Consider the following 17,633-nt stretch of genomic DNA (forward strand, 5'->3'; position numbering starts at 1 on the left):
ATGAATCTGTACCTAATGCTGGAAATATTACTTAGTTAAGTTGGTTATAAAACCTACATTATTTTCAGGCACAAAGAAGAAGTTGTTGGCTCGTTGCAGAGATCTATGTTATCCGACTTCTTTGAAATCTGAAGCCTATACACGAATATGATTTTCTAAATATATGAAAAACCTTTTAAAAGTTTAGTATACTCTGTGTAGACATATATAGATTGACATGGAACCTGGATAATATAGACAAAACAGCTAAAAGGTTGGGAGCAAGCAACTCCACGTAAGTAAGCGTTGGACTGTTGTTGGTGATCTGGATATAGTAAAAAAAATGTTGATTAATTCATGGCGACTAGCCGGTCCCACCCCAGCTCCCTCTCTGTTCCTTGTGTTGGCATTTTACGTTGCAGCTGGACTTTTGGCCCAATCTCCTGCCATTCTTCTAATGCTACTGTAATGGCTGTAAATCGTAATGCTGGTGTAATACTGCACTCAATAAATGGAGAAGGTATCAGTACTCAGAAGTTAAAAGTAAAAGCGCGATTAGAATTTTCTCGTTTCTCGTGAGTACAATCAGCAGAAATTCAGTGTTTGTTTGGGGTAACATTATTATATTATAAAAGAGACTGGTCCATTGTGGTAATTCACGATTGCAGTAAAATGTGGATTTCTGAATAAACATGGGAAATTATGATATCTGAATACAGAAATGAAACTCGTGTTTGAGAACATTGAAATTACTTGTAGGAGCACCGGAGAAATCTGGAAACATAAGCGGTTAAGATTTTGCAAAGTAGATTAAAGAGTGGGTGTGTGTTATAAGGACAGGAGTGTGTGATTGGGTCATTCTCAAGAGCGTGCTTGAGGTTTTCTTTGCAGTTGCAGGTAAAATATTGTGAAGCCAACTCCATATCCTGATCTCTTACATACAAAACCCAAAAATAGAATCCTCCTTGGGAAAATAGTAATGCAAATTCTTTTATCTACTCCTTCCCAAGTGATTGATTTGGCGTGTTGGAGTGGAGAAATTGGAAAGGGTTAATTGCTAAACCCAATAACATCATGGTCATCATTGACGTTACATAAATGATAAAATCACTTTTCGATAGACAACTCTCTATCATTTGGTATTTGTGTATCCTCTTGGTTTTGCTGTTTTTGTTTTCAATTTCGTTCATTTCCTTTGGCTGCCTCTGCCTCTACTGTCAATTCTTTTTGCTTTTCTACCTCGCCTGCTACTGTTACTACACTTATTTTCATATACATATATATTATTTGGTAAGATAGACTGGTTTCTTGGCTCATGAAACGAGGCTGAGGTCCTTCCCTTTTCGCTTGAGGTCCTTCCCCGTTTGCCTTTTAAGCTTCATTTCAGTGCTTTCAGAGATTTACAAGGTAAAATCAGACCATCTTTCTTTTTCTCATGCATTATGGTTGTGGAGGTGGCATTCAAGTACTGAAAAACTCTGCTTGGGGACCTTTTTTTTATTAAAAAAAAAACCAGATTTAGTTACCCTCTACACTGACGACCATATTTAATTTCCCTGCTTTGGTACTGTTAACTTTCACTGCTCTAATGCCCCTTAATGTCTCTCATCTTTTAAGGATTTAAAAATTCACCCTTTGTTCTTTGTGGAAAAAGAAAAAAGATGAGCAGCCCTCCCAACTATGTTTGGTGCCACAGAAATAGACATCTTATTGTTTCCTTGCTGTTTCTTCTGGTTTCAAGCTTCACCCAAGTTACATTCATGGCTGCAGAAGGTAACTTTCTTCTTTCCTTGTCTAAATTTCACTTAACATCCTCCCAATTTAGAAATAAGGAAATGAAAGAAACCCCACTTCATCTTTACACTTGCTTTCATGTTATTCCAGGAAGGTCTCTTTCCAGGTTGCTCGAGGTTGCCCAGGTATCAAGATCAAATTCCCATTTCTTTCCCTGCTCTTTTCTTAACTTCCAATCAGAAATAACAGAATCCAATAATGTTGTATGACACAGAAAGGATTTGAAGAAGAGAAGCCATTGGTGATGAGAAGTCTGATAGGGTCAAGGCCACCAAGGTGTGAGAGAAGGTGCAGTTCTTGCCCCAACTGTGAGGCAATTCAAGTTCCTGTCACAACACTATCCAAAAAAAGGAGAACCCGCCAATTCTCGGCAGCATTCTTCTCGATTTCTTACTCTAGAGGCAATGATATTTCAAACTACAAGTCCATAAGTTGGAAATGCAAGTGTGGCAACCTGGTTTACGACCCTTGATTGAAGTAAAAGTAAACCATGGTTCGTTGTAAAAGCCACCTCTTTTTTTTCCAACTGTGGATATAAGAAAAAAAATGACTTCCAATTCTTACATAATCGTTTTCACTCTCCTCTCTTGCATGGTAGAACTTAGAAGATATATCAGATATGGGTTGCCATAATGTAAAGCGTTTCTACATTTTTCTTTCTTTGAATTTGAGCTTGACTGCAACATTTTTTGCCCTTTATTTTATGAAATATGTTGCCTTTTTCCTGCAAAAGATTGCAACACTTTCTACATATTACCCTTAACTCGAGATTATTAAAGTGTTATTAATAAATCATCGTTTATACTATTAAATTTTACCCCTTTTTTGAGTGGTGAGATGAGATCAGAGATTTATTAATTTTGATGAAAAAGTGACGACATTTGTAATTTAAAAGAGATAAACAGGCAGACAGTTATTTCCTATGTTACAAGATATGTAAGCTTAGAGCCTTAGAGGTTTAGACCCTGTTCTTCCTACTGCATTTTAGACAATCCCGCCTCGAAGGGATAAATACCCAACGTTATTCATGATCTCATTTCTTCTTCTTTTTTTATGTTTTTCCTATTAACCCTGAGATTCACCACCATTAGCAATGGATCAAAGTAACAATCTTCACGTGCTGTTAAAGTTGATTGAATTGAATACATCCTTGTATTGGTGAAAAAGAAAAATTGCTTCAACATGACAAATATAATAATAATTAAAGATTGCATCCCAAGGTATGGACCATGCTTTTCTCTGAATCTTCTCTTAAATTATTTAACTGCCTCAGTTGAATCTTTACTTGTAAAAAATAAGTGGATGAATTGTACATCAGTTGTCTGCTTCCATTCTTGTAAAAGAGACTGGGAAAACATTAAATGCAGAGCATTGAATATGGGCCTGAAAAAAAGATCGCAGAGAGAGTAGTGAAGGAAAGTTAGGGACTCATCATCTCCATTCATTAGTTTCTGCAGAGCTGCTATCTGCATCCTTTCCTTTCCTTTCCTTCACTAAGATCAAATTTGATATTTTGATTAGAAAAAGTTGTCATAAAAAAAATGGAGAAAAAAAGAACCCAGAGGTTTAATAAATGAGCTTGAGCACCAACTGATGGCTGACACGACCAAGGAGTCTCTTGTAGTTAATAAAATTTTCCAGCAATATGTCATTCAATCAATCATTTCTAGTAACATGCATGAACAAGTTCAAAAAATAGTTTGAAAAGATGGGTAACAGCTATTTTGTTAATACGAGAAGGGGTTGAATTAGTTAATATTTTATGCATGCACTGCATGGTAAAAGATCAAACTTTGTTAAAGTTTTTCAACTTACATTTTCCTGATTTTGAGAAGTAAAAGTAGCTTCATTTACCTATCAACTTGTTCTGTTCTGTTTTCATTCCATATCCTTTTCAGCCACCTCTCTTCACTTCTCCATTTTGATGGCTATATTCCATCTTATTTACCAGGCCTTTTCTGATCTTACCAGTTTATTGGATAAAGATTTCCTTCATAAATATTGCTGTTGCCACTGCTGCGTGCGAAAGGTACATATGTTGGGACCGTCGGCGCACCCCATGACGCAGCGGAAACAAAATTTGACGGTCTCACCAGTGATCGAAGTACGAAAAATTGAAATCGGGAAGAAGAGATGCGAATACTTACAGTGGGTTCCTTGAAAAATAGCAAGGACAACAGTGAATACTGGTGGTGTAGATCGGTTCGAATCTTAAGCCTCCACGAAATCACGTCTCGGCTCTACTCAGTTCACTCGATTTAGAGCAATCTTTGTTTTCCCAAAAAATCTTTTGAGAGAAAACGGCTAAAGTTTTTAAGTGTGTGTTGTTCAATGGCTGCTAGACCTAACACACTCTTTTATAGCCAAGTTACCCGAATCATATTAGAGTTTTATTATTTCAAATTAATTAAATCTATATTTAATTAATTGAAATTTAATAATCCTCTTATATTCAAGTTACACAAATCATATTAGGAATTTTATTATTTCAAATTAATTAAATCTATATTTAATCAATTGAAATTAAATATTCGGGATTATTAAAACATATATTTAATTAACTCTAGATATATATTTTAGTTACATACAACAATTGTACATCTTTGCTCGTTTCAATCATAGAGTGTGACCTTGTAGGTTCTTGTAACATTAGCAGTAATTATTAGAACAATTCTAATATTACCTACAATGAGTGACATCTAGCAATATATCATTGTCACCTAAGTTACAAGAAAATATGATTCGACATATCATCTTAGTGATTACTCTTTAATGTATTACATCCTTATGTCCTTTATATCTAGAATATGCACAAGTCTTGGAATAATCACACTTGTATAACCCATCTATTGTTTCTTGATATCTAGAGTATACTTTAATTAACGAATAGTTTATGATATCTCATATCAACTTATTCGAGCATGGCCATGCGTTTCTAGTCTTACTCAATCAAGTGGCCTGTGATATATTTCCTATTATGTAGGAAGGACAAATCCTATCTTAATCATACACACACTACATATATTGAGATATATTCAATAACAGTCTTTATAGAGCAACCAGTTACGGAGCTTGTTTAGCTGCATCAAAACATACAACTATATGTTGGGATAGTATTGATCTCAAGTCTGGATCATACATATAGTCATCACTATGAGCAATGTTATGACTGTCACATAATAATCCAAGACATATGCTCATGGTCGGTCAATCCAATACATTGTTCTCTAACAATATAATCATGTATCAACTCTGACATCTCTATGTCAATGACAACTCATTGTCATCAATCAATAACATGTTAGTCTTAAGCGTATTATTATTGTCCATGCCCATAATAATACTTGACTAAGGATCTTTTAATAATAATAATTATGTCATTATATGGACTTTATTATCTTTCAGTTTATGTTAAACACATATATATAAATGAAAATAATAGCGGTAACGCCTTTATTCAATAAAATCAGTAAATAAAAGTATTATTATCATCTTCATATGATTAGTCTTTGTATACTCTAACAATATATTCTCTTGGATATGCGTGAATCCAGATTCCAGGTTACAGAAAGGGATATTGCTTTTCCTTATCAAAACCAACTTTTTCATCAATGCCTTTTCAAAACAATAAAAATATGTCTCGGGACATTCAATCTGCCTTAAATCACCTCACTCTCTCCCTCTTGCTTGTCAACATCTCCCACGCATCTTTGGCCCAATATGATCTCCAATACACAACAAGAAATCTCGCAGCCTCATCAACTTCCTCCTCGTCTAGCTATGCCCGTCTAAGCTGAACATGCATTCCCCTCGCAACACATATTTCTGCATCCAAGCCATCCATAAAAAGTTGGCACAAATTAGCAATTGTCAAAGGTTACACAACATACACGTCTTATTCCAAGACAATAGTTCCCTAATCCCTAAGCCCCCTCTTTTTTCGGGTGACTTATATGATCATTGTTAACCTTCACCCTCATTATGTCCATATTTTTTCCTTTCCAGAAAAAAGAGTTACATAGGTGAGCAATCCTCCTCAATACATTTGCTGGAAGAAAAAAAATGACACAAAAACGTTTACAAACTAAGCACCACTTATTGGATCATAAGCTGGTGACGACCAGCAAAAGAGAGCCTCCTAGCTGCCCACCCTCTAATATGACTCCTGACTTTATCCACGAGAACATTACAGTCAGAGCTTTTGATGCTTCTGGAGGTCAATGGCACACCCAAATACCTAACATGCAACACACTCAGCCTAATCTCTTCGCTCCTAACAATGACATCCATACAGGAAGAATGGACACCAACACTAAAAATCTCCGTTTTTAATGATGTTTTAATGATGTTTAATTTAATTTGATGTACTTTTTTATTTTATACATATATATCAATAAATGAACAATTTTATTATTATACTGAGATATTAATTTCTTTTACTAAATCCAAATCAATCCAAAACTCAAATTCCATTAATCAAACCCTGTCAATGATTCCCCTACCCCACGGCTCCAAGCCTCCAACCATGCCTATATATGATGATTGTCTTCCTCTCTAAACTCATTATCGTTTCTTACCATCCTCAAAGCCAGTTTTATTTTTCTTCATCTGCCTTCATTTTACCCTTTGTTTCAACTCATTATCATTTAACCCTCGAGGCTGAAGAGATGGCCAAAGAGATGCAGAAGACTAGCATGTTCATAGAGAGAAACCCTGGAGATTATGAGAATGGTGATATCGGCAAGAACTTGGATGTCGATGATGATGGTCGAATCAAAAGAACCGGTACTTATTTGTTTTTTTTTTCTTCCCTTCGAGTGCTTATCATTGTTATCCTTCTTTGCATGGTTTCGCTTTGGTTATTGGTTTTTTTTTTAAGGGACTTGGGTTACTGCAAGTGCTCATATTATCACTGCCGTGATTGGATCTGGAGTGCTATCTCTTGCATGGGCTATTGCCCAATTAGGTTGGGTGGCTGGACCGGCAGTTCTCATGGCTTTCTCCTTCATCACCTTCTTCACCTCCACCCTTCTTGCTGATTGCTATAGAGCTCCTGATCCTGTCCATGGAACAGAAACTACACCTACATGGATGCTGTTAGAGCTTACTTAGGTACCACATTAATACCTTATTAAGTGATTGTTTACAGTTCCAAGAAAATACAATATTTTAAAGAGAAACTATTTCTCTACGTAGATAATTCAATCCATTCCCAAAATGCCGCAGAAACCATTAATGGAACATCAAATTCAATGCTTTATCTTTTTGCAGGAGGAAGAAAAGTCCAACTATGTGGATTAGCTCAGTATGCAAATCTTCTCGGAATAACCATTGGTTACACTATCACAACATCAATTAGCATGGGGTAAGTTTGAAATTCTCCTGCATGTTAAATTATTGGAATTTTAGCGGCAATTGTTATATTAATTGTTTCTTTTGATGTCTCTTATTTTCTTGTATTCAGGGCTGTCAAAAGGTCAAATTGCTTCCACAAGCATGGCCATCATGTGAAGTGCCACACATCGAACAACCCTTTCATGATTATCTTCGCTTGCATCCAGATCATTCTAAGCCAAATCCCAAACTTCCACAATCTTTCATGGCTATCGATTCTTGCTGCTATTAAGTCTTTCGCTTATTCTTCCATTGGCCTTGGACTCTCCATCGCCAAAGTTGCAGGTAAGTTCAACAGCTGATAAGAATGACAGTGAAGCTCTCTTTCCACTTTAAATTAACAAACACAAATCATCGATCAGTTTCTGTTTTATTTACTTGATAGATTTGCTTGAATTTTATCTTAATTTAACGCTTCCCTGAATTAACGTCAAGGTGGGGGACATGTAAGGACAACCTTAACTGGAGTGGCAGTAGGGGTGGACGTAACAGGATCTGAAAAGATTTGGAGGACATTCCAAGCTATTGGAGACATTGCCTTTGCCTATGCATATTTTACCGTCCTAGTTGAGATTCAGGCAAGTATTTACATGTATAAAATTCAAATTGTCAAGAATTTGTATGCGATGATTGCATGGATGTGGTGCCTGGTTTAATGCCTGTATGAAATGATGAGATGATTATCTCCCCTGCATGTATAAAAATGTGCATACGAAAAATAAGATTCATTTTAGTAAGATAATGTAAGATGCTGAGATCCAAAGATTCCTAAGGACCAGAATGATTCAGAATTTGGTCCATAGATTCTATTGCATTTTCCGAAAGGAAAAGTGAAAGCTTTATTTTTTCCAACTTTTCTTTTATCAGTTATCATGAACCTATTAGCAGTAGATTATGACGTTCAATATAGTTGAGTATCAGCTCTTTTTTGTCCCATCTCAAAAAAGAATCACCTTTTCAAAGTGCAGCCTCTGGATTCGTCGAAATCGATAACTAGCACATGCTGATCTAAATTCTGAAAAAGAGACAGACAGAGGTATCTCGAAGTTTTACTTTTTTCTCTTTTTTTCTTTATGATTTGAGGACACGATCAAATCGAGCCCACCAGAAAATAAATCAATGAAGAAAGCAACAACTCTCGGTGTCTCAACGACCACTATTTTCTATGTCCTTTGCGGCCTTGTTCGGTATGCAGCCTTCGGAAATGATGCACCAGGAAATTTCCTCACTGGCTTCGGCTTCTTGAGCCCTTTTGGTTGATCGACTTTGCCAACATCTGCATTGCCATCCATCTTATTGGTACTTACCAGATAAAACACACACACACACATATATATATGTTGAAAATTGATTGCGCAAGTGGCGCCGAAAGTTGCCATTTATCTCCACCGAATTGTGGAGTCAAAGAAAGAAACTGCAATTGTTGAAAATGTACAAGGGTAAATTACCCAATTTAGTGCATGTACTTTAGGATATTTATAAGATTAGTCCTTAAGCTGCAACTATAAATACTCTAACTCATTTAACTTCAAAACCATTCCAAAACCATTCTAGCTTTCTCCCAATACTAAAGAATTTAGAGAGTTTTCTTGAGAGTTGTTTTCTCCTTTTTATCAAGAGAGAATTATTAATGTTTTCTCCTTGTTAGATTGAGAGATGTTGTAATTATTATTTTCTCATAGTGAAATTCTTCTGCCGTTGTCCGTGGTTTTTACCCTATATAGTTTAGGGGTTTTCCACGTAAAATTTGTGTATTCTTTATATTCATTTTTTATTTTCTTAAATTATTATTTGTGATTTTCCTCTATCTGGTAGCCGTATTCCGCAACAATTGGTATTAGAGCCAAATTAGAGTGTGTAATATCTACTTATTGTCTTTGTGGTTGCCACCAAAAGGTGATCCTCCAACATAAGAAAGTAAGAAGGTATTACTCATTCTTTGAAGGTGATAGAGAACTATTCACGATAGTGAAATAGTGGGAGCTATCCGTATTAGAAGCTATGGAAATGAAATTTGATATTGAAAGTTTAATGGGAGAAATTTCACATTGTGAAAATTGAAGATGAAGGCCATCCTAAGGAAAGACGGTTGTCTAGCAGCTATCAGTGAAAGGCCATTAGATTTCACAGATGACAACAAATGGATAGAAATGGATGGGAATGCTATGACAAACTTTCATCTAGCATTAGCAGGTGAAGTATTGTCAAGCATCGAGGAGAAGAAGATAACTAAGGAGATATGAGATCATCTCACCAAACTGTACGAGGCCACATTGATACACAATAAAATTTTCCTTAAGAGGAAATTATACACTCTCCGTATGCCAGAATCTACTTTAGTGACGGAGCACTTAAACACACTGAACACTTTATTTTCTCAGCTTACATCATTAACCTGTAAAATATGAGAACAAGAACTTGCTGAACTTCTACTTCAAAGTCTACCGAATTCGTATGATCAACTCATCATCAACTTGACAAACAGTAATGTCACCAGTCTAGTCTTCGATGACGTTGCGGCTTCTGTTCTACAAGAAGAAAATCGGCACAAGAACAAGAAGACAGACAAGTAAATCTGCAACAAGCAGAAACGTTGACAACGATGAGAGGGATATCAACAGAACGTGGCCAAAGCAGCAGCCACAAACATGGTATATCAAAGTCGAGAAGCAATAAAATTTAAAGTGCTACAACTATGGAAAGAATGGTCACTTGAAGAAGGATTATTGGAGTCTAAATAAAATCTCCAATCCACAAGGCAATACCGTAAACACTTCAGATGATGGAGATGCTCTATATTGTGAAGCGTCATCCACCATGGAAGGTAGAAAAAGATTTACAGATATATGGCTCATTGATTCGAGAGCAACATATCACATGACCTCAAGAAGAGAATAGTTTCATCATTATGAACTTGTCTTAGGAGGATATGTGTATAGTTGCAATGATCATGCCTTAGAGATCGTTGGCGTTGGAACCATCAAATTGAAGATGTATGATGGAACAATTAAAGTTGTTCGAGATGTACGGCACGTGAAAGGCCTGAAGAAAAATTTATTATCCTACGGATTATTGGATAATAATGCAAGTAAGATTGAAACACGAAAAAGAATCATGAAGGTGTTCCATGGAGCACTTGTGGTGATGAAAAGCGAAAAGATAGCATCAAACTTGTACATGCTGAAGGGAGAGACTTTGCTAGAAGTAGTAGCCTCTGTTGCCTCATGTAGTTCAGATTCTGTAATGCTATGGCATCAGAAACTTGGACATATGTCAGAACAAGGAATGAAAGTCCTTGTGGAGCAAAATCTACTTCCAAGCTTAACAAATGTATCACTTACTTTGTGTGAGCATTGCATAACAAGTAAGCAGCATCGGTTGAAATTCAACACGTTAAATTCTAGAGGTAAAAGTGTTTTAGAATTGGTTCATTATGGTGTATGACAAGCACCAGCTATATCCCTAGGTGGAGAAAAATACTTTGTCTCATTTATTGATGACTACTCCAGGAGATGTTGGGTGTATCCTATTAAGAAGAAGTCAGATGTGTTTCAACTTTCAAAAACTTCAAAGTGCGGGTCGAACTTGATTATGAAAATAATATCAAATGTTTCAGAACAGATAATGAAGGATATTACACAAGTGAAGATTTTGATAACTTTTGCAGGAAACAAGGCATCAAAAGACAGTTCACAGTGGTAAACACTCCTCAATAAAATAGAGTGGCAGAGCGGATGAACAAAACCTTGTTAGAAAGAACAAGAGCAATGTTGAGGGATGTAGGCCTAGAAAAATCATTATGGGTAGAAGCAGTCAATACCGCCTGTTATTGATGAATCGAGCTCCATCAACTACAATAGAGCTGAAGACATCAATGGAGATGTGGACTGGTAAACCAGCTGATTATTCAAACCTCCATGTATTTGGAAGTATTGTGTACGTGATGTACAACTCCCAAGAAATCTCAAAGCTAGATCTAAAATCCAAAAAATGCAAATTATTGGGGTATGTTGATGGAGTAAAGAGGTATCGCTTGTGGGATCCCACTGCCCGCAAAGTGATCATCAACAGGGATGTTATCTTTGTAGAGGATAACTACAAAGAAAAGAAGAAGATAATAGCGCTGAAAAGTCAGAGACTAAACAGATACATATGGAAAAGGAGGTTGAACAAAGAGATTTTTTTGAAGTAGAACCAGCACATAATGAACAATAACCAAAGAGTTCTGAAGCTCCAACAACTCGTCAATCAGATCGTGTAAGAAGACGTCCTAATTGGCACTCAAATTATGTTATAGAAAGAAATATTGCATGCTATCTTTTAACAGAGGATGGTGAGCCATCAACATACCAAGAGGTAATAAACAGCTCAAATACTTCACTGTGGATGATGGCGATGCAAGAAAAAATTGAAGCCCTTCATAAAAATAATACATGAGACCTTGTGCCACTACCACAAGGAAGGAAGCCAATTCGTAACAAATGGGTCTTCAAAATCAAGCGAAATGGTGACGATCAAGTTGAGATGTATCGTGCAAGACTGGTGGTCAAAGATATGCACAAAAAGAATGTATTGATTTCAATAAAATCTTTTTTCCTGTGGTTCGACTAACAATAGTTCGAGTAGTCTTGGCAATGTGTGATACATTGAACTTACATCTAGAGCATCTAGATGTTAAAATAGTTTTTCTTAATGGAAATCTTGAAGAAGAGATTTACATGCTCCAGCCTTAAGGTTTTGAAGAAGAAGAAAAGAAGAACTTGGTTTGCAGGTTGAACAAATCTCTGTATAGTCTAAAGCAGGCGCCGAGGTGTTGGTATAAGAGATTTGATTTCTTCATTATGTGCCTTGAATACAACAGACTTAACGCAGACCTTTGTGCTTATTTTAAGAGGTTTTGTGATAACGATTTTGTTATATTGTTGTTGTATGTGGATGACATGTTGGTTGCAGGACCCAACAAAGATCATATTAAAGAATTGAAGGCACAATTGGCTAGGGAATTTGAAATGAAGGACTTGGGATCATCAAACAAGATTCTAGGGATGCAAATTTACCGAGACAAAAGTAATAGAAAGATTTGGCTTTCACAAAAGAATTACTTAAAGAAGATCTTGTCACGATTCAACATGCAAGATTGTAAGCCAATTTCTACCTCTCTTGCTATTAACTTCAAATTATCCTACAGTATGAGTCCTAGCAATGAAGAAGAGAGGATGGAGATGTCTAGAGTATTGTATATATCAGCAGTGGGAAGTTTAATGTTCGCTCTGATATGCACAAGACCAGACATTGCACAAGCAGTGAGAGTGGATAGTCGGTAAATGGTGAATCCAAGCAAAGAGCATTGGAATAAAATAAAGAGGATTTTGAGATACATCAAAGAGACCTCAAATATTACATTATGTTACGGAGGATCAAACTTACTTATCAAGAGTATGTCTATCTGTTTAGTGATAGTAAAAGCGCCTTGCATTTAGCAAGGAATCTAATATTTCATTCAAGAATAAAACACATACGAGTTCATTACCATTTCATTCATGAAAAAGTGGAAGAAGGGACATAAATATGTAGAAAATCCATACCAAAGACAATATAGTAGATTTCATGACGAAGGCGATCAATACAGATAAATTTACTTGGTGTCGATCCTCTTGTGGACTGTCAGAAACGTAAGCAACATGATGGTACAAGGTAGAAAGAATGGTGTGAATATATGATTGTTCCAATCAAATCTTCAATGGGAGATTGTTGAAAATTGATTGCGCAAATGGCACCGAAAGTTGCCACTTATCTCCACCTAATTGTGGGGTTAAAGAAAGAAGTTGCAATTGTTGAAAATGTGAAAGGGTAAATTACCCAATTTAGTCCATGAACTTTAGGGTATTTATAAGATTAGTCCTTAAGCTTCAACTATAAATACCCTAACTCATTTAGCTTCAAAACCATTCCAAAATCATTCTAGTTTTATCCCAATACTAGAGAATTTAGAGAGTTTTCTTGAGAGTTGTTTTCTCCTTTTTATTAAGAGATAATTATTATTGTTTTCTCCTTGTTAGATTGAGAGAGGTTGTAGTTCCTATTTTCTCTGTAACATCCCCAACCCGTATCCGACCTGAATACGAATCCGATGTGTCACATTGACTAGTCAAAGCACATACTTTTATAAAAGAAACCATAGAAAATTTAAAACTTTTATTTTATAGAGTAATTCTTTTACATAAACATGTTTAAAACCTTAATTGACTCCATCAGAGCATACATATTTAATGACTTAATTACATGCCAACATACCGAATTAAATAACAAAACATACTTTACAAAATATTTCTGATCTGAACTTTGTGCGGAGATATGCTGCTCTACGGATCTGAAGCTTGATCTTCTGACTTATTCACACCTACGTGTAAAACACTTACACGCTAAGTCATAGACTTAGTGAGACATGTAAATACATAAAGTAAACTAACAAATGCATGAACATCCCATGTAACACATATTATACTTATATACCTATTAAACCTATCACTTACCGGTTTATCCTTACTTATTTCCTTGTCATTGATTCAATTCCATCATATGAGCATATATTGAACATAAACATATAATATGTCTTCAAACACAACAATACATGAATAATTACTATGATCATATCATACATAACCATATCACATCTCCTATCACCATTACCCATATACACTTGTTACCATTGTTACCATTATTATCATATGATCCTAACTTATCACTTATACATATCTCATATCACATGTACCATTTCACGAGAAATACACATATCATCATATCAAATTATGGTTTCTTTTCAAAGCCCATGCACACTATTGAGAACTTAAGGTATGTGAGTACATAGAGGTTGTGAACTATGCTGTCACCACAACTCGTATAAATCTCACTAGGGGCGCGTAGAATTTGTCCCGAAGGACCACGTAGATGTCCCGAAGGACCACATATAACACATATGTCCCGAAGGACCGGCGTAGACCCTCGATTCTTGGCATGCCAACTATACTTCATATAGTTCACATATACCTTTTTCTCATATGTATATAACATATTATCTATTATATTTTAACTCATATTACCTATGCATATAATCTTATGACTTATTATCAATATCTCATTATCACATGACCTATTATATAAATACATGCATTTACATAGTTCACACATATAGATGCATTCAACAATTAGACATATACATTTTCTCATATACGATACATCTAACACCATATCATTACATGTTTATGCTTTAATTATATATATAATCGGAATTAGATTCATCACAAGTCTTAATTCCTTAACATAACATACACTTATGATCATGTACTCATCTGGTCTCAATGAACCCTCTTAAACTCTTATTTCCGTTGCGTATCTTACTCTGTCGACCTATCCGATCTTTGCTTTCGATCGATGTCTACACAATCATATATATATAATATATATATACATACTATCAATATCCAATTAATATACTTTAATCTATCATTTCATAGACTGAATAACGATTTATTTCATTTCCCATTGAAGTACATCGGTGCATTCTACAGTACATCAATGCATTCTTTAACAGGTTCATCGATGCACCACCATGCATCGATACAAAATTTACATTCGATGTTTCCATTTTAAGGGGATGCATCGATGCATCAACTGTACTCGATGTTTATTTACTTGAGAGTGCATCGATGCACATTGAAGATGCATCGATGCACACAACCAATAAATACATTTTGAGCCCAAAAATTCTTACTTTAATCTCAAATTCTACTTATTAACCCCTCCTTAAGCCTTAAAACTTATATATACATATATAAACATTCTTATAACACTATAACACTTCATCATCTCACATAATTCACCATAGTTCTTGAATCAAAGAATTGCATCTAATTTTTACATGTGTTTTTAATTCAATCCCCTCTAACTTCTTAATTAACCCTTTGACAAGTCAAATCCACCTTTAGAACTTCAAAAACCTTTCAATAACAAAAGTTCATTTCTCAACCCTTAATCAAATATCCTTTCTAATTCTCTCATTTTGGTGTTTTAAGCTTATATAAGCTTTCCTTAAGCTTATATAACACTCAAGGAATAAACCCTAACTTAAACATTCAAGAATTAATCATAAAAATTAAAACTCACCTTTGAGGTTTGAGCTTAAACCCACGGGAAGAAGAAATGAAAAAGGAAAAGAAGAGTTCTGGATAACTCTTCACATCACATGTGTTTACTCTTAATAAGGGAAAAATATCACCATAATGCCCTTTACTTATTCCATAATTATGATTTAATCCAATACTGAAATAGTCCTATTTAAATTCTTGAACTTATCAATTTCCTTAAATTGATCCTCAAATTCCAAAAATTCTCATTTTAGGCACTAACCCGAATTTTGGGATGTTACATTCTCATAGTGAAATTCTTCTACAATTTCCCGTGGTTTTTACCCTATATTATTAGGGGTTTTCCATGTAAATTTTTTGTATTCTTTATCTTCATTTTTTATTTTCTCAAATTATCATTTGCGATTTTGCTCTATCGGTAGCCGTATTCCGCAACATATATATATATAAATGAAACTTAGTCCTATTGATGAATTTGTGGTCTAATATGGTTGACATATATCCATGTGTTTGCCCAACCCTTATTCGGGTTCGTTGAGAGCTGGTGTGCCAGACACTGGCCAGAAAACAAGTTCATTACAAGAGAGCATGGTGTTGATATTCCATGTTATGGTGTTTAAAACGTCAACTTCTTCAGGGTGGTGTGAAGGACAACCTATGTTATTGTGACAGCCGTGGTAGCTATGCTATTTCATTTCTTCAACGATTTCTTAGGACTTATCGGGGCCGGTTCGTTTTAGCCATTAACGGTCTACTTCCCAATCGAGATGCATATTGCTCAAATGAAATTTCCCAAGTATTCATTCAGGTGGATATGCCTGAAAGCTCTGAGCTGAGTATGCTTGATCGTTTCGCTGGTTGTTGCTGTTGGATCTGTTCAAGGACTGATTCAAAGCCTCATGGCATACAAGCCGTTTTTTACTTAGGATTGAATGAATTTATTTCTCTTTTTCTTATGTTCTAGGACTACATTATGTTGATTTAATCGATCAATGAAATTGGCCAAAAGGGGGGTGAATTGTCAATTAAAATTTTGGTGGAAGTTTTTGCAGAAAATTGAAAGTAATTGTACAGCGATTTAAAGTGGTTCGACTTTCTCAAACAAAGTCTATGTCCACTACCTTAGCTATCCACACTAAGGATTTTCTAAAAAATTCACTAATTTGTTCTTTCCTTTGAGGCTAAAGAGATAACCTTACAACTCCCTCAAGAATATACCCCAATTCTTGAGAACACTCTTTCTTAAAGAGAAGATTACAAATTTGAAAACTTAATGAAAAACCTCACAAGGCAAATCTGTTTGCACAATTCTAGAACAAAGAAAGAATACTCAAGAATAATACAATTGAGCACAATGAGTGTTCTTGAAAGCAAAAATGAATAATGAATGAAATAGGCTCGAAAGTGCTCAAACTTGAGGTTTGATATTTTCTCTTTGATTCTCTCTTGATTCTTGTTGATTGTTGTTTCTTGTTATTGATCAATGGCTTCTAAGCTTGTTTAAATACTCATTCAATTGATTCTGAACGTTGGGGATGATTAGTGGAGTCAATAGAGTTGTTTAAGTGTGAAAATAATTAATAAAAACTTCTTGGAGCGTGGGGGGAATCGGTACCCTCTTATAGGGAATCGGTTCCTGCAATATAAAATTCAAATATTTTGACCGTTACATAGGGGGAATCGGTACCCCCTGGGGGGAAATCGGTTCCCTCCAAGTATTCTGTTATTTTCTCGAAGCCAAATCATTCAGGGGGAATTGGTTCCCTCTGGGCAATCTGCCCATTTTGGTTTGATTTTAATTAAGAAATGATTTTTGGCTCGATTAAGGATCAAAATATTTTTACACTTTAGTAAGGATTAAAATGAACTTTGAAAGACTTGGAGTAATTTTTTATATTCGAATAATTATATCGAATATACTTAGAAAATCTTTTGTAAAATCTTAAAATTCATTTAACTTAATTTGTTATATCAAAACATCAAAATGTTTTCAACAATCTCCCCCTTTTTGATATAACAAAACATTTTAGTAATTTTAAGATTTTCTAATTGAAAATAAATTTTGAAATCAAGTTTTGAAATTACTCCCCCTTACTTTAACACTTCTCCCCCTTTTTGTTAAATAAAAAAACTCTAAAACGTTTTTAAACAAGGTTTTGAAAAACATTAGCCACTTGAATTTAGAATTTTAAAGCTTAAGCTGCTAAGATCACAATCAAGAGAAGACGTTAGCCATTAGTTTCATAATCAATATTCATAAACGAAAGTGAAATGGTAAAATTGGTCATATATCTAAAATGATGTAAATGATGAACAAAATTA

At 35.1% G+C, this 17,633-nt stretch overlaps 1 protein-coding gene and 1 pseudogene across 1 annotated transcript; both read left to right on the forward strand.

Moving 5' to 3' along the window:
• The first annotated feature begins 121 nt into the window (after window positions 1-121).
• LOC120190939 lies at window positions 122-16,237 on the forward strand (annotated as a pseudogene).
• LOC120191092 (EPIDERMAL PATTERNING FACTOR-like protein 2) lies at window positions 1,064-2,465 on the forward strand. The gene is made up of 4 exons (XM_039194093.1): window positions 1,064-1,386; window positions 1,597-1,752; window positions 1,864-1,898; window positions 1,988-2,465. The coding sequence occupies exons 2-4, from the start codon at window positions 1,641-1,643 to the stop codon at window positions 2,243-2,245; spliced, it is 405 nt and encodes a 134-aa protein (XP_039050024.1). The 5' UTR covers window positions 1,064-1,386; window positions 1,597-1,640; the 3' UTR covers window positions 2,246-2,465.
• Window positions 16,238-17,633: the final 1,396 nt, after the last annotated feature.

Source organism: Hibiscus syriacus, unplaced genomic scaffold (genome assembly GCF_006381635.1).
Source record: "Hibiscus syriacus cultivar Baekdansim isolate YM2019G1 unplaced genomic scaffold, ASM638163v2 tig00116964_pilon, whole genome shotgun sequence".
Classification (NCBI taxonomy): Eukaryota; Viridiplantae; Streptophyta; class Magnoliopsida; order Malvales; family Malvaceae; genus Hibiscus; species Hibiscus syriacus.